Genomic DNA, 26,507 nt, shown 5'->3' with positions numbered 1-26,507 from the left:
GACTTCAACTGAGTCCTGGGAGCAAGTTTGGGAAGGGTGGATGCTAAGCCGTTTTGCTCCAGCCGTATGTGTGATTCGAACACCGCCAGTACTACCATGAGTGTTGGGTTGAGGTACAGTTGCCAGAAGGCCATACTGATTGGCAGCAGCTCTCAAAGGCCTCTCTCCCACCCCCAGCCACTTTCCATTCTGAGTTGCTGTGTGTTTATCTTTGAAAAGGCCCTGGCTGCTTTGCAGGACTTCAGTGCTTCCAAAATTCAATCAGACATAGCCTTCCTAGATGTGCTGCTGCCCTCCAGGTGTTATCAGACTCCAGCTTCCATTGGCTAACTTTGCCAATGGACAGAGATGATGGGAGAAGTAGTCTGTCAACATATGGAGAACAGCATGTTGGCGAAAATTGTTGAATAGCCATGATGGCTAGGAAATTGCATTCATTCATTCGTTTTCATTAAAAACAAAAACAGAAAGCTGAATGCCTTGAGCGTGTGTAGAACCTTCACTAAGGGCTGCCCCCCATTGCTTGAATTGCACACACACTGACATTTCCCCTCCTTTCAGTCTTTTCTCTCAAAAATCAATTTTCAGATGTGAAGCCTTCTAACATCTTGGTGAATTCCCGGGGAGAGATTAAGCTCTGTGATTTTGGAGTCAGCGGCCAGCTGATCGACTCCATGGCGAATTCCTTCGTGGGCACTCGCTCCTATATGTCCGTAGGTCCCTTTGCTATGTTTGTTGTGCCACCTTTGGTTATGTGTGTGTGTTTTGCATCAGAAGTGGGTGGCTCCTAAGGTGATACATTTGAGCAGCACCCAGTTGGGGGCTTGGAGAACCGGCGGCCCCCACCGGGTGGCATTAGACTCCCATCAGCCCTAGTTCAGCCCAGCCCAGTGGATAGGGATAATAGGAGTCACAGTCTGAAAACATCTGGATGGCCATTGCTGCCCCATCCCTGATGTGTTGTCTTACAGCTGTTAATACCATGCTTACGACTGTTAATACCATGCTGCAGATACTGGGTACATTTTCATTCTCAGGTATCACTTTATTAAATTACCGTATTTTTCGTTCTATAAGACGCACCAGCCCACAAGACGCACCTAGTTTTAGGAGGAGGAAAACAAGAAAAAAAATATTCCGAATCTCAGAAGCCAGAACAGCAAGAGGGATCGCTGCGCAGCGAAAGCAGCAATCCCTCTTGCTGCTCTGGCTTCTGGGATAGCTGCGCAGCCTGTATTCGCTCCATAAGACACATTTCCCCTTACTTTTTAGGAGGGAAAAAGTGAGTCTTATAGAGCAAAAAGTACAGTATATATTTAACGTATGTAGTCATTGGTATGGGCCAAGAAAGTTTGATGACTGTAAAGTTCAACTAATGGTTTTTTTTAAAAAAATTAAAAAATGCCCCCTTCCCAAAAACCCCAAACTCTAGTATTTATGTTTTTAAGCTTTTCTCCCTGATCCAAATGGGCTGTGGATTCCCTGGCTATGAATTTTATTTTCATAAGGACTTTTTGAGAATTGAGAAAGATCTGTGGAAGCCCTGTGGTGTTTATAGTTTGCTGTAGGTGGAGATGATCGAAGTTTGTCAGCTCAAGGCTATCTAATAAATGGCGGGTAAGTTCATTCGGAATGAATACGATGGTACTAAAACAGAGGTGGTGAAACAATAGCAAAGTGTGGATTGGACGGACAGTTGACCACAGGGGTTCGGTTTCAAGGGTAATATATATGCACGAAAATCGTGTAAAATTGTGTTACCATAATTGGAGCCACCCCATGGCTAGCCAGCGTACAGTGGTGCCTCGCAAGACGAAATTAATCCGTTCCGCAAGTTTTTTCTTCTTGCGAGTTTTTCGTCTTGCGAAGCACGGTTTCCCATAGGAATGCATTGAAAATCAATTAATGCGTTCCTATGGAGACCGCTTGCCAGGCTGGCGGTGCGGAGAAGGGCTTTTCTCCCCACCGCAAGCCTTCAGGACAGGTACGGGAACAGAGGGGAAGGCGCGCAGCGCTTCTCCTCTGTTCCCGGGGCTTGCGGTGGGAGAAGGGTTTTTCCTCCCCACCGCCAACATTCAGAACAGCATTCTGAATGTTGGCGGTGGGAAGGAAAACCCTCCTCCCACCGCAAGTCTTCAGGACAGCCACCCGAAGGCTGGCACAGGGAGAAGGTCTCTCCGCCCCACCGCCAGCCTTCGGAGGAGGTCCGAGGACAGTGGGGAAGACGCGCTGCGCTTCCCCGCTGTCCTGGAGATTTCCCTATGGGCTTTCGTCTTGCGAAGGAAGCCCATAGGGAAATTCGTTTTGCGAAGCGCCTCCAAAACGGAAAACCCTTTCGTCTAGCGGGTTTTTCGTCTTGCGAGGCGTTCGTCTTGCGGGGCACCACTGTATCTTCTATAAGGCAGATGGGGAGGGGAGGGGAGGGAGAGAATCTTTGCCAGCCCCAGAGCTGCTTGGCATTACAAAAACAGGTTTTAAGCTCCTGGCTTTGCTTCCTGCGGTAGGCATGCCATATCTGTTACTGCTGGGGGTGCTCTTGCGAGATCGCGCAGGATAATCCAACTTCCCACAGGATCCCGCAGGTGCACCCTCACCTTGCCCACATGTCGTTAGAATCACGCAAGTTAAAATACGCTTAGGATGCGGGTATATACTGTATTGGCGGGGAGAAGAGAGTCATATTTAAGAACACTTGCCATTGGTTGCATTGCAATAAGCAGAAACAACATGCTGCTGAGGAATACAAATAGTACCTCCAACGTTAGTGATGGACGACGCAAAGTAAGAGATTCTTCGCTGGCCACTTAGGGGGTAGAATTAAACGTGCTGATCCCAAACTGTAGTGCAGTTCCCATTCTTAATATTTGCTTACACAAAGGAAAAAGAAGAAAGGAGGTCTGGCTATGATGATTGGTTCCTTCTTTGGCTGGTGATCTCTTCTGCCTTTTTACAGGCATTGCAATTCCGAAAGCCCGGGGCCGCCTTAATTCCAAAATTCTCATTATTTCTCAAGGTCGCCCACTCCTTCATCCGGACTAGGCAACAGTCTTCAAAGTACCATTTCAAGTCAGGCTTGAGGTTGGTGGTTGTTCAAGCCCAAACTAACCCACCTCTCTTGTTTTGACCGCTTGCAGCCTGAGCGCTTACAAGGTACTCACTATTCGGTCCAGTCTGATATCTGGAGCATGGGCCTCTCCCTGGTGGAGCTGTCGATTGGAAGGTATCCCATCCCTCCGCCAGATGCCAAGGAACTGGAAGCGATATTCGGCCGCCCCGTGTTCGATGGGGCAGAAGGGGAATCCCACAGCATCTCACCACGGCCCAGGCCCCCAGGACGCCCTGTTAGCGGTAGGCATTGTATGAGGACAAGGGGGCGGGGAGAGGTGTTGTTGACGGTCACGTTTTAGTCACTGGGACTTGTTTCCCAGTGCAGGGTGCAAGAGCGAAACTGGGTCTGATCGCTCTAGGTTAGCGTTGCCAAGTTAATTTGGACCAGACGAAGGAGCCCTGACAGCAGCCTCCCGAAAACCTCTGTGAATGCTCACAAGAGGTCTTGAGGCAGTTCAGTGTATTGGTTAGATCAGGTGTGCGGAGCATCTGCCCCTCCCAGTGTTGCTATATTATTATTATTTACTGGATTTATATACAGTGGTACCTCAGGTTACATACGCTTCAGGTTACAGACTCTGCTAACCCAGAAATAGTGCTTCAGGTTAAGAACTTTGCTTCAGGGTGAGAACAGAAATCGCGGTGCGGCGGCAGCAGGAGGCCCCATTAGCTAAAGTGGTGCTTCAGGTTAAGAACAGTTTCAGGTTAAGAACGGACCTCCAGAATGAATTAAGTACTTAACCTGAGGTACTGGTGTAGTGCCCTATACCTGGGGGTCTCAGGGCGGTTCGCAGAATAAAATCAAGGTATAAAACCACAATAATAACAATTAAAACAACAACCCAATAGCACCCCCCTCCCTCAAAAAACACATTTTAAAGGGGCATAGGATGTAAATCGGATCAACCAAGGGCCTGGTTAAAAAGGAATGTTTTTGCCTGGCGCCTAAAGGTGTATAGTGAAGGCGCCAGGCAAACTTCCCTGGGGAGAGCATTCCACAGACAGGGAGCCACTGCAGAGAAGGCCCCGTTCTCGTGTTGCTACTCTTTGAACCTCTCGAGGAGGAGGCACCTGAAGGAGAGCATCGGAAGATGATCTGGGTAGGTTCATCTGGAAAGAGGCGGTCTTTGAGGTATCGCGGTCCTGAGCCATTTCAGGCTTTATAGGTCAAAACCAGCACTTTGAATTGGACCCGGAAACTAACCGGTAGCCAGTGCAGTCAGACCAGGATCGGTGTAATATGGTCAAACTGTCTTGCTCCGGTGAGCAACCTGGCCGCTGAATTCTGCACCAGCTGAAGTTTCCGAACCGTCTTCAGAGGCAGCCCTGTGTATAATGCATTGCATCAATCTATATTGCTATTCCCACCCTGGTCATGCTTGCTAGGACTGATGGAAGTTGAAGTTCAGCAACACCTGGAGGGCAATAATAATAATAATAATAATAATAATAATAATAATAATAATAATTTATTATTTATACCCCGCCCATCTGGTTGGGCCTTCCCAGCCACTCTGGGCGGCTTCCATAGAAACCAAAAATACAGTAAAATATCACACGTTAAAAACTTCCCTGATCAGGGCTGCCTTAAGATGTCTTCTGAATGTCAGGTAGTTGTTTATCGCTTTGACATCTGGTGGGAGGGTGTTCCACAGGGCGGGCGCCACTACCGAGAAGGCCCTCTGCCTGGTTCCCTGTAGCTTTGCTTCTCGCAATGAGGGAACCGCCAGAAGGCCCTCGGCGCTGGGCCTCAGCATCCGGGCAGAACGATGGGGGTGGAGACGCTCCTTCAGGTATACTGGGCCGAGGCCGTTTAGGGCTTTAAAGGTCAGCACCAACACTTTGAATTGTGCTCGGAAACGTACTGGGAGCCAATGTAGGTCTTTCAAGAGTGGTGTTATGTGGTCTCAGCGGCCGCCCCCAGTCACCAGTCTAGCTGCCGCATTCTGGATTAGTTGTAGTTTCCGAGTCACCTTCAAAGGTAGCCCCACGTAGAGTGCATTGCAGTAGTCCAAGCGGGAGATAACCAGAGCATGCACCACTCTGGCGAGACAGTCCGCAGGCAGATAGGGTCTCAGCCTATGTACCAGATGGAGCTGGTAAACAGCTGCCCTGGACACAGATTTGACCTGTGCCTCCATGGACAGCTGTGAGTCCAAAATGACTCCCAGGCTGCGCACCTGGTCCTTCAGGGGCACAGTTACCCATTCAGGACCAGGGAGTCCTCCACACCTGCCCGCCTCCTGTCCCCCAATAAACCTCCAATCAGCAATAAAGGTCACTGGGTGACTTTTGGCCCATCACTATCTTTTATCCTAACCTACGTAAAAGTGGAGGAAGAATGAGATCCTTGAAAGAAAGCCAAAATATAAATGTATTAATGGTAGAGGTAGCTTGCCCCCGTCGCCCCTAAAGGTAAAGGTAAAAGTACCCCTGCCCATACGGGCCAGGCTTGACAGACTCTAGGGTTGTGCGCTCATCTCACTCTAGAGGCCGGGAGCCAGCGCTGTCCGCAGACACTTCCGGGTCACGTGGCCAGCGTGACAAGCTGCATCTGGCGAGCCAGCGCAGCACACGGAACGCCATTTACCTTCCCGCTGGTAAGCGGTCCCTGTTTATCTACTTGCACCCGGGGGTGCTTTCGAACTGCTAGGTTGGCAGGTGCTGGGACCGAACGCCGGGAGCGCACCCCGCCGCGGGGATTCGAACCGCCGACCATGCGATCGGCAAGTCCTAGGCGCTGAGGTTTTACCCAAAGCGCCACCCATCGCCCCTAATATCTGGTAATAAGAACTCCCTGCCCTCAAGCATAGGGGGTTGTATCCAGCTAACTCCTACTCAGAGTCGATCTCTTGAAATTAATGGACCTAAATTAGCCATGTCCATTAAAACTGAGTGAATCTGTTCTGAGTAGCCATGAATAGAAGGAATAGGTCTAATTTAAACGTGCCTTGAGGGCTTTTTTAAATAGTCTGCTCCGCTCCCCAAACGGACGTTGCACACAAATATTATAGCAACCACAAATCATAAAAAGGTATAATGTGTGCCGCTTGCGTCAGTAAATTCAGATTTAAAAGATCAAGAGTGATTTAATACTCAAAAGCCGACCACAGTTACCTGTGCCGGAGGGAATTTTTCGGGCCTTCGTGTACAGATCTTAACCACTGGCTAGAGTCACTTCAAAAATTTCCTTTGCTTAATGTTTGTGCAAACAAAGTTGGCAATTAGGCAGCTCTTTAAGTGTAAATGTACTTCGCTTGATTAGCCAGGAGAGAGCTTGGTTTGGATATGCTTCCAATTGAGACAAACCCATGCAATATAATGCATCTTCATAATCATTATTAATTGGCTTATTTATATGCCACATTTTTCTACAGACCTCTCTCGTGTTTCCTCTTGGCCTTTTCCCTGCCAGCACTTGCGGGGGGGGGGTGGATTGTATATCCCTGTCAAGGTAGTATTTTAAGACTCCTGCGCAGCGCATCGTTTGTAAGATTTCCTCCAAAAGGGTGTGTAAGAGAGAGGCTAGGGCCACCTCCAATTAGACAAAGAGCGAATGCAATTTGGGTTGCAGCCAAAGCCTTGTACAGTGGTACCTCGGGTTACAGACGCTTCAGGTTACAGACTCCGCTAACCCAGAAATAGTACCTCGGGTTAAGAACTTTGCTTCAGGATGAGAACAGAAATTGCACAGCGGCAGCAGCGGGAGGCCCCATTAGCTAAAGTGGTGCTTCAGGTTAAGAACAGTTTCAGGTTAAGAACGGACCTCCGGAACGAATTAAGTTCTTAACTCGTGGAACCACTGTAGTTCCGCTTCTGCAGTGCGACTCCACTTTCTTCTCTTCTTTCCCCTGCGCAGCCCTCCGATCTGCTCTGGGGGGGTCTCCCCACCCTTCAGAAAAGATACAGAGGGTGCCAGGTGGCACACACCCCCCCCCCTCAGGGTAGAGGATGGGGAAGTTCAGTTGCAGAAGACCGCTGTTCCAGAACTGCAGTGTTCAATGCAACCCTCTTATTCCACACTGTCATGGAGTAGGAGAGCTGGGGGGGGGTTCATATCTGACAACCAATATGCCTCTTTGGTTTCAGATGGCACATGGGTAGGTAAAGGTAAAGGGACCCCTGACCATTAGGTCCGGTTGTGACCGACTCTGGGGTTGCGGTGCTCATCTCACTTTATTGGCCGAGGGAGCCGGCGTACAGCTTCCGGGTCATGTGGCCAGCAGGACTAAGCCGCTTCTGGCGAACCAGAGCAGCGCATGGAAACGCCGTTTACCTTCCCGCCAGAGCGGTACCTATTTATCTACTTGCACTTTGACGTGCTTTCGAACTGCTAGGTTGGCAGGAGCTGGGACCGAGCAACGGGAGCTCACCCCGTCGCGGGGATTCGAACCGCCAACCTTCTGATTGGCAAGTCCTAGGCTCTGTGGTTTAACCCACAGCGCCACCCATGTCCCTTCATGGGTAGGTAGATTAGTCTAAAAAAGGGGTCAGCAAACTTTTTCCGCACGGGGCTGGTCCACTGTCCCTCAGACCTTGTGGAGGGCTGGACTATTTTTTAAAAAACTGAATTCCTATGCACACTGCGAGGGGGCAAGTAGTCCTCCTCACCCACCCCCAGCCACCTTCTCGGTTTGCCGCCTGCCTCATTCACTGAAGGGCTGGCGGTGGTGGCGTATCCATTTAGCATTCTCCCAATTTTCTTACACCACAGCTCCCAGTACACATCATCTCTCTTCCTAAACCCTCATCCAGCCAGGCAGCAAAAGCCTTGTGTGCGTTGCGACGGGGAGCTGTTAAGTAGTGCAGCTTTCCCAAGTGCGCTGTCCCCAGGAGAAGGCTGTATGGTTTGTGTCCATACGTTGCACATATGCACCACCTTTGGGTGGTGTTCAGCCAAGTTTTACTCCGAGCGGACCTGTTGAAATTAATGGGCGTAAACTTAAGTAATGTTCGTTCTTTTCAGTGGGCCGGCTCTGAATAAAACCTAGCAGCTTGGGTGGGGCCAGTTGGTCACACAGCCAGTGTCCAGTGCTTGCTTTGACTCCACTCTCTTGGTTCCTTCTTGTTCATGCAGGCCACGGGATGGACAGTCGACCTGCGATGGCTATCTTCGAATTGCTGGACTACATAGTTAATGAGGTTGGTGGCTTGAAGAGGCTCTGTTAGTTTTTGTGGGTTCTTTCCCCGCATAGTTTTAAAAGAGGGTGGGGAAAGAAACAGCACCCAGACACACACAGCTTAATATTTCAAAGCTCTCTTAAGCCACAAACAGTCTAAAAGAAGCAATATATCAATTTTTTAAAAGGTGCAGTGCAAAACCAATGGAACAGCAGTATCAGAACACATAAAAGCAAATAAAGCTGAAGTTCTGAGGACTCAAAAGCAGAGTCCAGCCTTATAGGTCAGGGGAAAGCCTGTGCGAAAAGGTAAGTCTGCACAATACGCCTGAAGCAGCTGGCGGTTGCCACTTTGACGTGTGGCAGAGGGAAAGCCATTCCGTAGAACGGGGCAGCGGCAGAAAATCCTTGTTTTTGGATCTCCGCCCTCACAGAATCCAGGGCCTTGTATTAAACCTGGCTTCTCGAGCAAGTAAACCCACATGCCTGTCTAGGGAGGCTGGCAAAAGTTGAGGTGTTTGGGACGCGGGTGGCGCTGTGGGTTAAACCACAGAGCCTAGGACTTGCCGATCAGAAGGTCGGTGGTTCGAATCCCCGCAATGACGGGGTGAGCTCCCGTTGCTCGGTCCCTGCTCCTGCCAAACTAGCAGTTCGAAAGCACGTCAAAGTGCAAGTAGATCAATAAGTACCGCTCCGGCGGGAAGGTAAACGGTGTTTCCGTGCACTGCTCCGGTTCGCCAGAGCTTAATCTCTCCCCGTGAATTCACCAAGATTGGCCACATGACCTGGAAGCTGTACGCCGGCTCCCTCAGCCAATAAAGCGAGATGAGCGCCGCAACTCCAGAGTCGGCCACGACTGGACCTAATGGTCAGGGGTCCCTTTACCTTTACCTTTAGCAAGCTGTGTGAACTGCTGCCTAAATAATATTGCTTGCTCCCAGCTGTATGTGCATGGGTAGGAGACCCTGTGGCCCCCCACAGGGACATTGGAGTCCAGCTTCTATCGCACCCAGCCACCACGGCCAATGCCCCAGGGATCAAGGGAGCCGTAGGCATCAACGCCTGAAGAGCCACAGGTTTCCCATGCCTGCTGTATGCTTTCCTAACCCTCCCCCCCTTTCTTTTCCTTTAAAATTTACGAAGAAGCACTGCAACCAGGGCATGAACGCTGCAGATCACCGTATTTTTCACCCCATAAGACGCACCTGACCATAAGACACACCTAGTTTTTAGAGGAGGAAAACAAGAGAAAAAAATATTCTAAATCCCAGAAGCCAGAACAGCAAAAGGGATCTGGCTTCTGGGATAGCCTCTTGCTGTTCTGGCTTCTGGGATAGCCACGCATCCTGCATTCGCTCCATAAGACGCACATTTCCCCATACATTTTAGGAGGGGAAAAGGTGCGTCTTATGGAGCGAAAAATACGGTAAGCCAAACCCGTTTTCAGCCCTGCCTACCTGCCTAGCTTGGCCTGAGAAAGCTGGCCCATGGATCCCAAAAGGTCCCTCATCCCTGCAGCATGGGGACAGAGAGCAGGATCAGCCTACGGGACCCAAGGTTCACGTTGCACACTGCAGTGAGAATCCACAATCACAAGGGCATAAGTTGCTGAAATGCAGGAGTTATTTGGGATCTCGAAGAGACGTGTGGTGTTATGTAAGACTTTGTGGACTAGGGAAAGAGCAGATGGACTTCGGAGACAGTCTGCAGAACAGACAGTACTGGGCATCGGAGCCGCTGCAAAGCTGTGCTCTTCCTCCTACATTTTCTGGCTCGTCTTTGCAATCTGTGAAGACTAGGCACTTTTTCCTTTTTGAAGCAGAAGTCAAGATTCTCCGGGTGTTCATGTTCTCCGGTCAGGGATTGCTGCTTTCGCATCAGTCCTGGGCCACTTTTGGGTTTAATAATAATAATAGGTAAAGGTAAAGGACCCCTGACAGTTAAGTCCAGTAGCAGACTCTGGGGTTGCGGCGCTCATCTCGCTTTACAGGCCAAGGGAGCCGGTGTTTGTCTGCAGACAGTTTTTCTAGGTCATGTGGCCAGCATGACTAAGCCGCTTCTGGCGAAACCAGAGCAGTGCACGGAAACGCCGTTTACCTTCCCGCCGGAGTGGTACCTATTTATCTACTTGAACTTTTTGGCGTGCTTTTGAACTGCTAGGTTGGCAGGAGCAGGGGCCGAGCAACGAGAGCTCACCCCATCGTGGGGATTCGAACTGCCAACCTTCTGATCGGCAAGCCCAAGAGGCTCAGTGGTTTAGACCACAGCGCCACCGGCGTTCAACAATAATAATCATAATCATCATAATAATTATAATGATGATTTTATTATTTATAGCCCGCCCATCTGGCTGGGTTTCCCCCAGCTACTCTGGGCTGCTCCCAACAGAATATTAAAAACACGATAAAACATCAAACATTAAAAACTTCCCTGAACAGGGCTGCTTTCAGATGTCTTCTAAAAGTCTGATAGTTGTTTATTTCCTTGACATCTGGTGGGAAGGTGTTCCCACGACGGGATGGGCTCCCGTTGCTCAGTCCCTGCTCCTGCCAACCTAGCAGTTCGAAAGCATGCCAAAAAGTTCAAGTAGATAAATAGGTACCACTCCGGCAGGAAGGTAAACAGCGTTTCCGTGCGCTGCTCTGGTTCGCCAGAAGCGGCTTAGTCATGCTGGCCACATGACCTGGAAGCTGTACTCCGGCTCCCTCGGCCAATAAAGCGAGATGAGCACCGCAACCCCAGAGTCGGCAATGACTGGACCTAATGGTCAGGGGTCCCTTTACCTTTATATATATCTTGTTAAAACATGGAATTGCACATTTATTTATTTTTTAAAGCTTTAGCATCCAGCACTCAGCACATTACAGTCGCTAAATGGGCAAAATAAATTACCGTATTTTTCGCTCTATAAGACGCACCAGACCACAAGACGCACCTAGTTTTTGGAGGAGGAAAAGAAGAAAAAAAATATTTTGAATCTCAGAAGCCAGAACAGCAAGAGGGATTGGATCGCTGCACAGTGAAAGCAGCAATCCCTCTTGCTGTTCTGGCTTCTGGGATAGCTGCGCAGCCTGCATTCGCTCCATAAGACGCACACACATTTCCCCTTACTTTTTAGGAGGGAAAAAGTGAGTCTTACAGAGCAAAAAATACGGTAAGTGGTTCTCCAAGACGCTCTGCAATATTCAGGTGGCCGGTGGGGGGCGGGATTTGGCATGCCAGCCCACGCCTGATAATGATTTGACCCATGGAGCCTCTTTATCGCAACCCCTGCCCATCTTTTCTTCCCGCCCCATCCATTGTCTTCCATCACCCCGGCTGCTTTTCTCAGCGGCGCCTCCTTTTCCTGGGTTCCGACATGTCTTAACATCTGTGTTTCTTTTCCTCCCCTCTTATCTCCAGCCACCTCCAAAGCTGCCAAACGGGGTTTTCACTCAAGAGTTCCAGGAGTTTGTAAATAAATGGTAAGCGTTTGCTTTCATCGGTGTGGGCCGTTCAAACCCCAGTGGGCTGAGAGGGGAAGCGTCGTCTTTTCCAAATGCACACGGCCACAAATGTCGCCGTTTCCCAGGCTTTCCGGGGAGCGAGAACCGGTCTCTGCCAATGATATTTTCTCCCATTTACAGTTTTACACAACAGCTTGTTAACTTGTACTGTGCAATTCTATCCATGTAAACTCAGGAGTAAGCCCTCGTAACTCAGAGAAGCTTATTTCCAGGTACTTGTTTGAGGGGGTGTAGGATAGAGCCTTCATGACTGGGGTGTCCTCTAGACCAGAGGTCGGCAATGTCAGCATCGCCCTTGAGCCAGTACCACCAACTGGACTCATCCACTTCAGCTCCGACTGGGCTGGGCGAGCTGGGTAGCACTTCCAGAGACCACCTTCTGCACAGGAACAGGTCAAAGTGCTGTGGACTCACAGCTTCGAGTTGTGAGCACCGGATTCACTCCCAACAAGAAGACAGTCGTCGCGCAGCAGTCTAGCAGAGCATAAATGACTCGGAGAGCAGCTCTGTAGAATATCTTCTTTTTATTCTATCTACAACTATCATACAACTATATACAGAGCTAAATGAGGTCTAAGCATAAAGAATGCTAAACTGCACTGAGTGTCTGCAGCTGCTCTTAGCAGCAACCTTCTCTCTACACACGATCTCTAACACTCAGTCTCTCTCTCTCTCCGACACACTGACTGACTGACTCTTTGATGTGGTGCTGGAGCTGAATAAGTAGAGAGTAGAAAACCGCCCCTCCTCTCTGGAGAATCAGCAGAGATAATCGTGAGATTCTTGGATATGGGAGGGGTGAAATCTTCTCAGGCAACCTAAGGGCGCCATTCCCCCCCCCCGGCCAACATCCCCCCCCTCCCTCACCATGGCAGAACCTCCTCCGTCCTCCTGGTGCATCAAATCACCAGCCAATTGCCTGCTAAGGTTTGAGGCCCTGGCCAATGGGTGAGCGACGGCTGCGCGTGGCCGAGAGGAGGAAGGGGTCTTTTTTTAAAAAAAGATATTTATTGAAGTTTTACAAAAACATAAATTTAAAAAGGTCATATAAAAAGAAAGAAATACAAAAAAAAACATAGAAAAATACATAAAATAGAAAAAAGAAGAATAAAAACAAATCCATTTTTTGTAACCCTAACTCATTATCTTATTTCCTTGGCCTCCTCACACCTCCCCTTTTTGTATCCCCATTTAAATAATCAAATCAGCAAATCCTTACCCTCTTTCGTTTATCTTAACTCTGTATCTTAACATATTATAACTATATTTTCATCCATTATCAATTCAATTTTGCATACTCTTGTTAACTTTGTCGCTAACGCCACTTATTTTCAATCCAACATCATTTTAACATTCATTAATTTTACAGTGTTTCTGCAGATAGTCTTTAAATTTCTTCCAGTCTTCTTCCACCGGCTGAGTGCATTTTCGGCAGCCCCTCGTTGGAGCAAGCTGTTTGCTGCCGCCGCCGCGGCCACCCATGCCTCTGCTCTACCAAGCATAGCTCTTGTGCCTGCCTTTGCGAGCGGCAGAGGGTGGCGGCAGAGGAATGAGCAGCCCAAAAGCAGCCCTTTTGGGCTGCTCGTTCCTCCGCCACCGCCAGCCTCTTGGCAGCTCCTTAGGTAGGCAGGGGGACGGGAGGGGCTGGGGGAGGGGGGGAAGAGAAGCCTCTGCTGTGTGCGCATGCGCACGCGCACACACACACACTCCGACCCACCAGGAGGTTTGTGGTGCAGTGAACCGCCCGCCCCCCAAAAGCTTGCCGACCCCTGCTCTAGACTGTGTTGGGCTCTTCCGCTCCCATCTGCTCACAGCGGTGGGCATTAGTAGTTCAGTAATACCTGGTCGTAGAAGATGGGTATTATTGGGTCTATTCAGACCAGCAAGTCCTGCTTTGTTCCTCACAGAATGTAAATCGTTTGTAAAGGTTTATGCAGCCGGTTCATTCCATGTAACAAGGCCAAAGTGCACACAATGAAATCTAAAATGTCATTAGGTTGGCCATCAAAACACGTAGCGGCTCAAAACATTTCAACAGTTCCTTCTACGCAAAAGGAATCCATTGCAAGTTGGCCTGCCAAGCCTCTTGCGTAGAAAAATGTCCCACGGCAGGGATTCTGCAAAGTTTTTGTGGCCGGTTCACAGTTCCACAGACACCGCGGTGGGCGCGCACGCAGCGCAAATAAAAAATATCTTTAATACGATCAGTGACCAGGAAGCAATTTATAAAAATATGACATTAAAAGTAGGATTGTGCTACAAATAACAGTATAAATATGGCCAATTAACAGAATTGGTGCTTATATTTATGACCAGGTTTCGACTTTTAAAGTTTTAAAAATTCACTTCAGGTGTCGCTACTGTTTATTATCATTCCTTCGATGTTTACAATTTGAACTCCGTTGTTGACATCATTGCTCGTCTTATTCTTGTTGCAATGTAACAGTACTTTGCCACGGGCCTGTTAATTTCGGGCTCTTTGTCAGCTAAGAGGTGTCTGATATAGGTGTCGTCTGTACTACGAGGTATTTTCCTCAGAATCGGTTCGATCAGCTCTTTTCTTGAGTCTCGATATAATGGGCAGTATAAGATGACATGCCCAATGGTTTCGATTTCATTGCTGTTACAGGGACATAATCTTTGTTCGATCGGTATTTTATTGTATCTTCCCTCTAGAAGAGCTGAAGGGAGAGCGTTAAAGCGGGCCCTGGAAAATGCCCATCGATGTTTAGCGTTGTCTAGAACTTTGAGATAGTTTGCTAGGTGGGGCCTTTGGGCAAACACTATTTCCTTCTGGCGCTCCTTCCGGCACGGAGGAGGCGTGCACAGCTTCCCATTGGCCGCAGGAGTTTCCTGCAGCCAATGGGAAGCCGGCCAGCATCGCAGAAGGTGTTCCCCGCTCTGCTCCACACCAGTTTAGCACGGCGCATGGGGGCGGGGTGTGTGTGTCCATGGGCCAGTTAAATGACCCCCATGGGCTGCTTGTGGCCCATGGGCCTTAGGTTGCCGACCCCTGCTCAATGCCCACATTCTGGCCGAGGCCAGTTGGGCCTCTGTAACACAGGAACAGGGGGCAGCAACGTGCAGTGCTCCCTGGATCAACCTGGGATGTAGGCGGCTCAGGCGGTCCTTGAGGTATCCAGGACCCAAGTTATTCAAGGCCTTGTGTATCAGCACAAGAGTCTTGAACCCGGTCTGGTTGCACGTGGGCAGCCAATGCGGGCGTTCTGGCTTCTGTCAGTCTCCGCGTGGTTTTTGGCCAAGGCGTACTGTGTGTGTGCCCCGATTCCACAAATAGCGCAGAAAAGCCACTGAATTCGGAGGTGCTGGCTGCAGCGTTGTCCCGAGGGTGTTGTATTTTGCTGTCCCTCGCTTCCGGGGGCAAAGCATCCCACAGCTGGGGTGGCATTTACAGAGAAGGCCTGATCCTGTGTCACTGCCGCATCATGCAGCTGCCAGTGGTGGGACTCAAGAAGGGAAACACACACAGCCTGGGCCAGCCGATGTAGGGAGACACTCTCCTCCAACAGCTGTGATTCAGAGCATGGCAGAGCTTTTTAATGAGTGAAGACCCCTAAACTGTTTATAAAGCTATTTTTTACATGGTGGTGACCCACCCTGAGTGAAGGACAGGTAAGAAATCTAATAATAACAATAGCCAAAGTGCTGTTGGCTGGCTGTCCCCATCTGCAGTCTAGCTGCTGAATTCTACGCTTATATATATTTTGAGGGTGGGGGTGAGTTAGTGCAGCCAATGGAACTGTACAAGGCTGTTGTCTCTGGACCCACCCAAAGTATGGTAGTACTGATAACCTAAAGAGTGTGGCCTTGCAAATGCAAACTTTGTCTGTTTAAAAAAGAAATCTGATTTTTTCCCCCCCTCCTTATCCCACACAGCTTAATTAAAAACCCTGCTGAACGGGCAGATTTGAAGAAGCTGATGGTAAGTCGATAAGGATTCCATATATGCACAATCAGGGCCGGCCCACCCCTGAGGCAATGTGGTGCGGCCACCTCGGGTGGCAGGATCCGCAGGGGCAGCAGACCCGGCCTCCAAGGAACGCTTCACCAGCAGCTGCATCGCCCTGCCTCAGGTGCCAAAAGGTCTTGGGCCGGTCCTGCTACACATGTTGCGTCCAAATGAATTCAGAATCTCAGTCCAGCTCCCAGCAAATGCAAAGTTCTTCAACTGGAATCAGTTAAGCGTTTTGCATGTGATTATTACCCCTTTTCATATACCGTATTTTTTGCTCTATAAGACTCACTTTTCCCCTCCTAAAAAGTAAGGGGAAATGTGTGCGCGTCTTATGGAGCGAATGCAGGCTGCGCAGCTATCCCAGAAGCCAGAACAGCAAGAGGGATTGCTGCTTTCGCTGCGCAGCGATCCCTCTTGCTGTTCTGGCTTCTGGGATTCAGAATATTTTTTTTCTTGTTTTCCTCCTCCAAAAACTAGGTGCGTCTTGTGGTCTGGTGCGTCTTATAGAGCGAAAAATACGGTATTTCTGTTCAGGGCAGAATGGCAAATGGCTGGGCATTGATGGATGGAAGATGCATCTCCGTTCCTCCAGCCTCCAGAACAGGTGTGGGGAACCTTTGTCCCACCAGATGTTGCTCCCATCAGCCCCAGGGGGCATGGCCAGGCCGAGGATGATGGGAGTTGTAGTTCAGCAACATCTGCAAGTCCTAAGGTGGTTCTTCCCCGCCCCCCCACGCTGCTCTCAAACTTCACCCAGGCACCGCTCCACAAGCTCTGAAGCTTTATCTTCAACTCCGTCTGGCCTAGAAACCCAACGCATGAAATGGAAACCGAGGTTGCTCCGCGCCTTGCAATATTTAGACGCACACCTTACGATGCCGCAATTTCGCCTCTGCATTGCCCTGGCATCCTCGGGAGCTGTTTCCCGGGGATGTTGAATTCCTTAATCCGTACCAGATTCCCCAGTTGTCTGTGAAAGGCACTAGGGAACCTTTGGCCCTCCCGGCGTTTCCTGGACTACAACTCCCATCACTCCCAAGCTGTTCTTCGGGGTGTGGCTGATGGGAAGTCGAGTCCAGCAGCAGCAGCCGGGGCCCCAATTGTCCTCTAGTCCTGCGCTAGGTCATTCTTGCTTCAGGGCAGTGACATTGTCCCACAGTGGACAGTGTGCTCAGGTGGTTCCGATCCCCAGCAGAGCTGCAACGTGACTCTGTGCATTCGTTGGATCCCAGTTCTGAGCTACAGTTAAAAGGGGGAGCAGGTTTCATTCCAGCACCATCAGCCTTACTTCCCCTAATTGTTTACTTTACCCCCTCCCCTCCAAAAACAGCAACGCAAAAGCCTGTAGTGCAAATACCCACTAGCTTTTTCCTACCTGCGTGCTTGCGATTTGCCTACACCTGAACAACCACCGTATTTTTCGCTCTATAGGATGCACCGGACCATAGGACGCAGCTTGTTTTAGAGGGGGAGAACAGGAAAAAAAATTCTCCCCCTCTCTGCGCAGCGCCCCTTCAGCGAAGCGACAGGAGAAACGGAGCCCCTTCCATTTCTCCTCCCTCTTCGCTGAAGGGGTGCTGCGCAGAGAGGGAAAACTGTGCAGCGCCTCTCCAGCGAAGCGAAGCCTGGAGATCAAGAGGGATCGGTGTGCACCGATCCCTCTCGCTCTCCAGGCTTCAGGCGGCTATCCGCAAGCCTTCGGAGCGTGGCAGGAACTGCTGCTGTGCTCAAGAGCACATTGCAAAACAACCAGCAAAAATGCACTAGCCAGGGGGTTGCGAATGGAAGCTGCAGCAGGCCCATTAATCAGCATCTCAATCTCCCCGCGACGGCTCCAAAGCTGACAGATTGGCCAGGCAAGTGCTGGCAGCAGAGGAGGCGTTTCTCGCCGAGACTGTTCTGTATCAGTCACTGCCGGTAGGACCAATCTGTTGCTGGTGGGATTCTTCCCCACCTCTGACCGGTCACACCAGCGTCTCCAAAATATCGGAGGAATCTACTTTTCACCTTCAAAGCATAGGTGCCGGTTGGAAATAAGGCATTTTTAAAACAAACCAAAGGCACCTGCTTTCTGCACAGCTCTTAAGAATTCTAATAATAATAATAATAATAATAATAATAATAATTGTTATTATTATTTATACCCCACCCATCTGGCTGGGTTTCCCCAGCTTCCAGCAATATTAAAATACAATAGTCTCTTAAACATTGAAAGCTTCCCTAAACAGGGCTGCCTTCAGATGTCTTCTAAAAGTCTGGTAGTTGTTTAAATGCCCCAGAACATAATTCCTCCCCAAATCCCATATTAAAACCTGGATCTGGGATGGATTTCGAGAGATGGCAGGTTGCAGGGAATACCGTGGCCTGGGTTAGAGCAGGCATAGGCAAACTCGGCCCTCCAGATGTTTCTGGACTACAACTCCCATCATCAAGGAGAGCAGCCGGCCTTCCTTTTGCCCAAGCTCCATCCTCAAATCGGTGAGATTTACAGAACAGAGTGAATTACTGTATTTTAATATTTTGTTGGAAGCCGCCCAGAGTGGCTGGGGAAGCCCAGCCAGATGGGCGGGGTAGAAATAATACCGTATTTTTCGCTCTATAGGACGCACCAGACCATAGGAGGGGGAGAACGGGGAGGGAAATTCTCCCCCTCTGCTCAGCGCCCCTTCAGCGAAGCGGCAGGAGAAATGGAGCCCCTTCCGTTTCTCCTCCTGCTTCGCTGAAGGGGCACTGCGCAGCTCTCCCTCTCTGCTGAAGCCAGGAGAGTCTGGCTCTCCCGGCTTCAGCAAAAGGAACCTGAAGCCTTTGGAGCGCAGTGCGAGTTCCCGCTGCGCTCCAAAGGCTTCAGGCGGCTATCCCTGAAGCCTGGAGAGCGAGAGGGGTCGGTGTGCACCGACCCCTCTCGCTTTCCAGGCTTCAGCAAAAGCAACGCGAAGCCTCCGGAGCACAGAGGGAGCTCTCCCTCTCCGCTTCGGAGGCTCCGCGTTGCTATCGCTGAAGCCAAGGAGCCTGCATTCGCTCCATAAGACGAACACACATTTCCCCTTAATTTTTGGAGGGGAAAAAGTGCGTCCCATAGAGCGAAAAATATGGTTTATTATTATTACTGTCGATCACTGGGCGAGGTCAGTTCTGCATTGGCTGTCCCTGCCTGTTGAGAAAAATGGAGAGGGAGGGGGCGGTTAAATCCTATTGAGGCTGTTTCATAGAACAGGACTGAGGCCTTCTCACAAGCTGTTGAGTGGAGAGCTCGATTCTGCTCGGTGCTGCTTCATCAACACACCCGGGGAACCGACTCCCTCGGGAGGTGATGGACTCTCCTTCCTTGGAGGTTTTTAAGCAGAGCTTGCCATCTATCATGGGTGCTTTATCCAAGACTCTTGTATTGCAGGGGTCTGGACGACCCTCGGGGTCCCTTCCACCTCTGTTCTATGATTCTCTTAAATTTCCTGCGGGGAACACAGGGGCAAAGCTGCGTATCTCTTACGCCTGTGGCCCTCCAGATATTGGTGGGAAACAGCTCCTATGCGCCCTTGATCACTGGCCATGCTGGAAAGCGTTGGGAGTCCCAACAGCATCTGAGAACCGCAAGTTCTTCCTCTCTCTTGCAGAGTCGGGTCCCTGGCTGCTTGGCTCCCTCTGCAGGCCAATGTTTCGATGCAAGCTTGCTGGGACTGCAAGCCATGCATTTCGCTTCTAACAGATGTGAATCTAGCCCAACTTTCCACACCAAGTGAGCGGCAAGAGTACCTTGACATGGAGTCTGTAGTTCACACGATGCCTTGGCGTGTGGGGAGCAAGGTCAAAATTTGACTGCCAACCCCAGTGGCTTCCCAAAGTTGGCTAAACAAGGTGCAGGGCTTTGGGAAGGACTAGAACCCTGTTGGGACTAGAACCCTCATGCCTCACTCCTAAAGCCCAGGACCTTGTTTGCCCAAGGGGGCAGGGTGCCAGATGTTGCGGAGGGCCGCCAGAAAGACCTTGAGGGCTAGAGGCTTCCCTACTCCGCTAGCTGATTTGGTGAAGACCTGGATATGCACAAGCTTCTGCCCATTTCTATAATAATAATAAATTTTATTTATACCCCGCCCTCCCCAGCCAAGACCGGGCTCAGGGCGGCTAACAACCAATAATAAAAAAACAAGTTGATTAAAATACAATTTAAAAAACAAGATTAAAATACAACATTGAAACATTAAGATGCAGCCTCTTCACAGGAGGAGAAAGGAAAAAAGAAAGAGGGGGAAGGGAATCAAACTGATTCCAAGCCAAAGGCCAGGCGGAACAACTCTGTCTTACAGGCCCTGCGGAAAGAAATCAGATCCCGCAGGGCCCTGGTCTCATGAGGCAGAGCGTTCCACCAGGCCGGGGCCAGTGTTGAAAAGGCCCTGGCTCTGGTTGAGGCTAATCTAACTTCCTTAGGGCCCGGGACCTCTAGGGTGTTGCTATTTATGGACCTTAAGGTCCTCCGTGGGGCATATCGGGAGAGGCGGTCCCATAGGTACGAGGGTCTTAGGCCGTTATTTATTTGTTCATGAAATCTCTACCCTGGCCTTTCCTCCCAAAGGAGCCCAGGGTGGCAAACGTCAGAATGTTAAAATAGTGCCATTTTAAATAAATAAATAACTTCCATTACGATAGGATTACTTAAATTCACTGGTTGCCCCTTTTTCCTTTTTAAACCATGGGGTAACACAAAGCAACTTAACAATAGACGAACACCGAAACCGGAACAAAAGAAACGTCTAAAAAGACGGTCCTGTTTAGGCGTGATCGAAACGTCCCACCCACCTACCCAAGGAAACCGCAGATAGCTGGGAGCCCAAGGCCTGGCGGAAAGGAAATGTTCTTTTGCCGGGCTGCTGTGTAATTATGGTGCCGGACAAGCCTCCCCAGGAGAACGTTCCACAAGCAGGGAGCCACCACTGAAAAGGCCCGTTCTCACATTGCCACCCTGGAGGGAATAATAAAATAAATCTGAAAACATACTATGCCTTGTAACGTAGGCAGAGTGTTGCGGAGAGGTTTCCAAGTGTATGTTTTGATGTTTACGCCTCCTTTCCCCCCTCCTTTTCCAGAATCACGCCTTTATCAAGCGCTCCGAAGTGGAAGAGGTGGATTTCGCCGGCTGGCTGTGTAAGACGCTGCGGTTGAACCAGCCCAGCACTCCCACCCGCACCGCCATGTGACCGCCAAGCAAGCCGCCTTCTTCCCCTCTACTCCTCCTCCTCCTCCTCTTGTGCATCTTGCTTGTCTGCTGTCGTCCGCCACCCTTCAGCAGAAGGAAAGAACCCGCCTCTCTCGGCCAGCCTCTCCTCCGCGACCTTTTATTCTTTATTTTTGGCTCCGGAACAGCAAAGGCGCCGCAGTTCGGAAGCTGCCCGGTCATCATCCAGACAGCGCGAGCAGAAAGCGGGCTTGCTTCACCCTCTTCCTGTTTCGTTGTTCGGCTCCATCCCTCTCCCCGCAGCCGAGTGTGGATCTCTTCAGAGCTTCTGACTCTGGGCCAGTGATTGGGGAGGGGGCGGGATGTGTACAGCAGCGGCGAGCTGCTTTTTTCTTTTACGTTTTGTGTCACCAGTTTTGGGGGAAAGGGACAGGCTGTGCCTTCTTTCCTTTCTTCTTGTGCACTTGCTTCCTGGGTGGGGGGCCTGAGAGACGCTTGCCGGACGGGTGCTGCAGTTGGGTGGAGACACATGGAGCAGCTCGTGCGGAAGTGGGCCGATTGGCCAACGGAGCAGCGTGGCAGCTTCGCCGGCCTGGGCTTGGGTCCTTCCTAGAGCCTGCAAGAGGACCGTGCGATTTTAAGGAAGTTTGTGTTTGGTGGTTGAGAAGCTAGCAGTCAATTCCTTCCCATTCTCTCCTCCTCCTCCTCCTCCTCTTCCCCTCCCCACGGTTTCTGCATTCAGTTTCTTTACAAGAGAAGTTTTTAGTTCCACTTGCCCTCTTTGTGTTTGTGGGAGAGGGAACGTCCACGGCTTCAAGGGGAACGTGGAACCGTCTTCATGTGTGTGTGTGAGTGTGTAATTTTTACGTACAAATGCAACACGCGCACCGAGGGGTTGTATCCGGCGCTAGTGGTGCTTGGCGTAGACCCGCTGAAATTTGCGGACATGCCCATTTTGTGTGCCTGCGTTTCGGTGGGTCTGTTCTGGGTTGGGCCTCGCTGGATGCAGCCCCACCCGTGCCCCGTGGAAATTGTGTTGTCGTTATAAATCATGTAGAATTTGGGGGGGGGGGGACAGCAGTCCACACGCTGCTTCTCCAAAGACGTGACGGTTTTAAAGCCATCTCCTTCCAGTCTTAACAGAGTGCTTTATTTCTGAAATCAATGTGCACTAACACGCCGAAGTGGAGGGTGGAGGTCAGTAGTCCTCTGCCGGGTATTTATTGGAGAAGAATCACAGCTGCTAATTCTTGACGGCGGAGGGGGCGCAAAGGCCGCCTCTTCCTCTCCAGCGCACGCTCCGTGTGTGTTACTCCTCAGGCCTTGTAGCGGAGGCATCGCTCTCCCGATAAAGGTGCCGTCGGTTTCTGCCTTCTTGGTACTGGCGTTGCTACGTCTCTGTTTCCGAGAGTGTGAGATTTAATGGTGAACGAGTCCTGCGCTGCAATTGGATGCTTCTCAGTGTCTTGTTGATGCTGCTGCCCTCCATAGCTCAGAGGAGCCCTCACCTCTGGAGCAGGTGAACTGGAAGAAAAGCTGTTGGCGGTGGTTAGGCTGCCTCTCTCCCCTCCTGCCCCCCCCCAGTCCTTCTGCTGCACCTCATCCCCAATCTTAACAGATCCTTCTTTAAACTTCCATCTCTCCCTCTCTCAAACTCCCCCCCTCCTCCTTTCATTTCCAGTTAATTCCTTTACCATTATTGGCTTTTCGCTGTCCAGGTAACTGAAGGGGAGTGTATGAGCGAGACCCAATACACACTTGCCCTACAGCCCATTTTCTTTCTTTTTTTAAAAAAAAAAAAGCATGAAAAAGGAGGGTCAGGTGCTTCAAACTTCTCCAGCACCTCGCAGTCGATAAGGTTTTGTTCTCCTTGAATACCGGGCCCCTCTGCCATTCTGGGAAGTGGGGGAACCGGCGTCCAGCCGGCCATCATGCCCAACCCCCACCCCTTCAATCCCAGCAGGTAAGGAAGCCACAGCTGGGTGGCTGAACCAGGTGGAGTCCCCAAATCAGGGCTTGCGGAGGGCAATGTTGAAGAGGCGCTGGCCATGCTCTGTCTTTGCTTGGGTTTGCGCCTTGGGATGCGGGACTTGGTGCAGGCCAAGCGGCGGGCGGGCTGACGGACGAGTCACTCGGCCACAACGGAAGCCGGCAGCTTGCAGTGGTACCACCGCTTTCCTGTTAGCTCACCTTGCTAGGAACCCTGGGAAAAAAAAAACCATTTAAGGTGAAGCTGCTTTTAAAAGACACGGCTGCCTTGAGCTCCCCGACGCAAGGGATGAATAAGTTTTCCCCAGCCTGTTTTGGCACTTGCCTCTCGAAAGGTGGCAGAGCCGGTGGGTATCTTGGCATCCGTGCATGGCACGACTGGCTGGCCTGGTTGCCAAGTGCTTTGGGGGGAGAGAAAGGCTTCTCTGCTTTAAAAGGGTAAGCCAGGCCTAGGCAAACTCAGCCAGTTCGGCGACCGAATGCCTGCCTCCGGGAGTCTGCACCATGATGTCTCCCAACATGTTTCCCAGAGCATCTCCATGTGGGTAGGGGAACTTTGTGGAGTGTCTACCCTTGGGGGTGGGATTTTCGAATGCCCTCCCAAAATTTCCAGAGGTTATTGGGTTGCCAAGAGCAAAAGGCTCTCCCTCTGTCAGCAGTGCGACCTGAAATCCCTGGGACTCTGCAGAGATAGGTTCTAACATTTAGCCACAAGTCGGAGGCACAATTCTTGACTTTGGTGAACTGGGCTGGTTTCTTGCATTCAGGACTTAGTGGAGCAAGGTGCTTTTTCTCTCTCCCGAGCCCTTCTCGGCGAAATCCCCTACCCCACTCAAAAAAATAATAATAATTCACTCTTCTCTCACCGAATCCTCTCCTCATGTACTCATTTTTGCTTTCAAGAGTGTAAACTTCCTTCTGTTTCTCGGTGGCTTGTCTGTGAAGGATATCTGAGTATCAGTGCTTTCCATTGATTCCCACCCGGTTTGCAGGGCAAAGATGTAATCTTTGCACGAAACTTTGAGAGAGAGAAACTGAGCCCATGTGTGTCTCTTCGCTGCCTTGAGTTTTTCTTCTCTCCCGCAACCCCCCCCCCCCCCGGACTGCTAGCATCTGATATGATCTAAAAGGGGTGGCGAACAGGACCCCCACAAGCCGATGGAGGACTGCTGGGAAGATAACCCAGGCCAGGGGAGAGACCCTGCGTTCTTCCCCACTCCCCACTGATCCATGTTTTGCTGCTGATTGTGGATACGGAATATACTGGGTATGGAACGAAAGCAAAATAAAAACGGACTGTGCATTTTATTTCCCCTTCTAAATAGTGTAAGTGACTCGATCCGTGGATTTGAAAAGAAACACGACATTTGGGAGGCGTTCCGCCCCACCCCTTTTAACCTCGCAGTTGCTCTTATTTGGTGTGCTTTCTAAGCGAGACTGACCATGTCATTGCTGTCTTCGCAAGGGAGAAAGATGGGTGGATTTTCTTGCGGGGTGGAGATTTACTGCGTGTCTTTTCTCCCCCTAGAGCAGCTGGGGCAAACTTGCAAATTTTCAATCCTCTTTAAGCGGGCCGCAGGAAATGGGAAGAGACCCCCTTAGCAGATCTATAGGCGACATTTCTTGGGTGGGATGGTCAGGGAAGGGGAGGCTTTTGTAACCCAAGTCTTTTTCCTCAAACTATAATTTGAAATTCATTACCGCAGCCAGATCTCTTCCACTTTGACACTGTCTGACAGCTGATTTAATTCCCCCCTCCCCTCACTCCAAGTGCAAACGTTAGTTTTATCAAATGGGGTAACTCCTGAGGATCTGAATGTATAATATTCAGTGTTTGAGTTAAAAGTTGTCAATGAACTTAGTGGGATCATGTGATCTAATTACTGTACTTTTTTTTTTCTCTCCATAATGCTTATATATATCTGAACAGTGAGGCTTTTGCTGGGTGTGTGTGTGGGGGGGGTGCATTTTACGGTTCAAAAAGATTTTTTTGGTTATGTTTCCTTTTACGGCTTTGGTTTCTTGGGGAAGGGGGTTTAAGAATGTGCTGAGCATTTTGACGGTGCTTTTTTTTTTTTTTTAAGAAACTATTTTCACCATGGGGAGATGAAATAAATGGCACTTTACATTAAGAAGCCTGGTTTCCTGTGGATTTTATTTCGCAGTGTGTGAGCTGAGAGGCCAAGGAACGGCCCCCCCAAAGTCCTCAGTTATGCTTTGTTTTGCAAAGTTTTTCTTAGTTTATCGCCTGTTAGTACAGCAAAAAATGGGTAAGCACAACCCACCATTGTTAATAATAATACTAATAATTTTTTATTTATACCCCGCCCTTCCCAGTTCAGGAAACCGGACTCGGGGTGGCTAACAACAAATTTAAAACAATTGATGCTACAAATAAAAATAAAATAAAATACGATATAAAGCGTAAATAACAATAAAATCAATTTAGGGGGGAAATCCATCCAATAAACATTAGATGATCACCAGGACTAGCTGGCTAAATTAGTCCCACCTGGGCCAGCGAGGAGACCAGGGGAGAATTAGCCGTGGGATCCCAGAGTGGGTAATCTTCATAAAAAGGAAAGGAAGGGGAATAAAAGATCAGGCTAAGTTCAAATTGAAACCAGGCAAAATAGGAAGGAAGTTAAATCCTGCAGGGCCCTGGTCTCCTGGGACAGAGCATTCCACCAGGTTGGAGCCACCACTGAGAAGGCCCTGGCCCTGGGGGAGGATAGCCTGACTTCCTTAGATAGCAACGAACATTAAGGCCGTAACACCAGCATACAAAAATCAGCATGCAAGAGTTAGGCAGAGTGGATCGTAAGCAAGCTTCCCTGTAATAAGTCAAACTAGCTCAGCACAATCGTTCCTTGGAAGTCAAACGGAATTTGTTCCAGAAGTCCGTTCGACTTCCAAAGCGTTCGGAAACCAAAGCACGGCTTCCGGTTGGCTGCAAGAAGCTCCTTTTGCAAGTCCACCACACATGAAAGAACGTTCCCTCCAACTCTTTGCATCTCCAGCACTTACCATATTTTTCTGTCTATAAGACCCCCCCCCCATGTATAAGACACCCCCTATTTTGTAGGACTCAAGATTTAAGAAAATGGGGAGGGGGACACTATCTGTGTATAAGACGTCCCCTAATTTTGGACATTATTTTTTAGGGGGGAAACCTAGTCTTATACATGGAAAAATACAGTATCTGATTCAGTCTTAGCAAGCCTACTCGGAGTTAGATAACATCTGCGAATCATTTTCAGGTAGTTCTTCACATTCTGAATTTGTATTTCCACATCCCAATCATTTGGACGACTTGAACCAAACACAAACCAAACTAGCGACAAAGATTGACTGGAGACTGGAATCACCGCAGTTCCTCTTTGAGATGGGCTTCTTAAGCTCTGCACAAGGGATTACTTCCCTGCCCTTTGGCAGTGATGCTAAGGGATTATACTATATTTTACCTCCCGTGGTACTCAATATCTACCTGACCCTTGCCAGGGGGACGTAATCCAAAGATGTGGACTCAAGTGTCCCTCTCCTCTCCATCAGGGGATGTTCTGAACCAGTGCTTAGGTGTGGCAATGGACTGGATGAGGTCCAGTAAGCCTACATCAGCCTTTCCCAACCTGTGGGTCCCC

At 49.9% G+C, this 26,507-nt stretch overlaps 1 protein-coding gene across 1 annotated transcript in view; it reads left to right on the top strand.

Annotated features, from left to right (window-relative positions):
• Positions 1-25,001, top strand: part of MAP2K2 (mitogen-activated protein kinase kinase 2) — a 42,053-nt gene extending 17,052 nt beyond the window's left edge. Inside the window, exons 6-11 of the mRNA XM_083594770.1 lie at positions 589-713; positions 3,135-3,348; positions 8,186-8,250; positions 11,631-11,692; positions 15,632-15,677; positions 20,789-25,001. Coding sequence (XP_083450896.1) covers positions 589-713; positions 3,135-3,348; positions 8,186-8,250; positions 11,631-11,692; positions 15,632-15,677; positions 20,789-20,899 — 623 coding nt within the window. The 3' untranslated portion in view covers positions 20,900-25,001. The remainder of the gene's footprint in view (positions 1-588; positions 714-3,134; positions 3,349-8,185; positions 8,251-11,630; positions 11,693-15,631; positions 15,678-20,788) is intronic.
• Positions 25,002-26,507: the final 1,506 nt, after the last annotated feature.

This window comes from Podarcis filfolensis (genome assembly GCF_964270895.1).
Source record: "Podarcis filfolensis genome assembly, chromosome: 18".
NCBI lineage: Eukaryota > Metazoa > Chordata > Lepidosauria > Squamata > Lacertidae > Podarcis > Podarcis filfolensis.
Note: the sequence above shows the minus strand (reverse complement) of the source record. Positions and strands in the feature narration are given on the sequence as shown.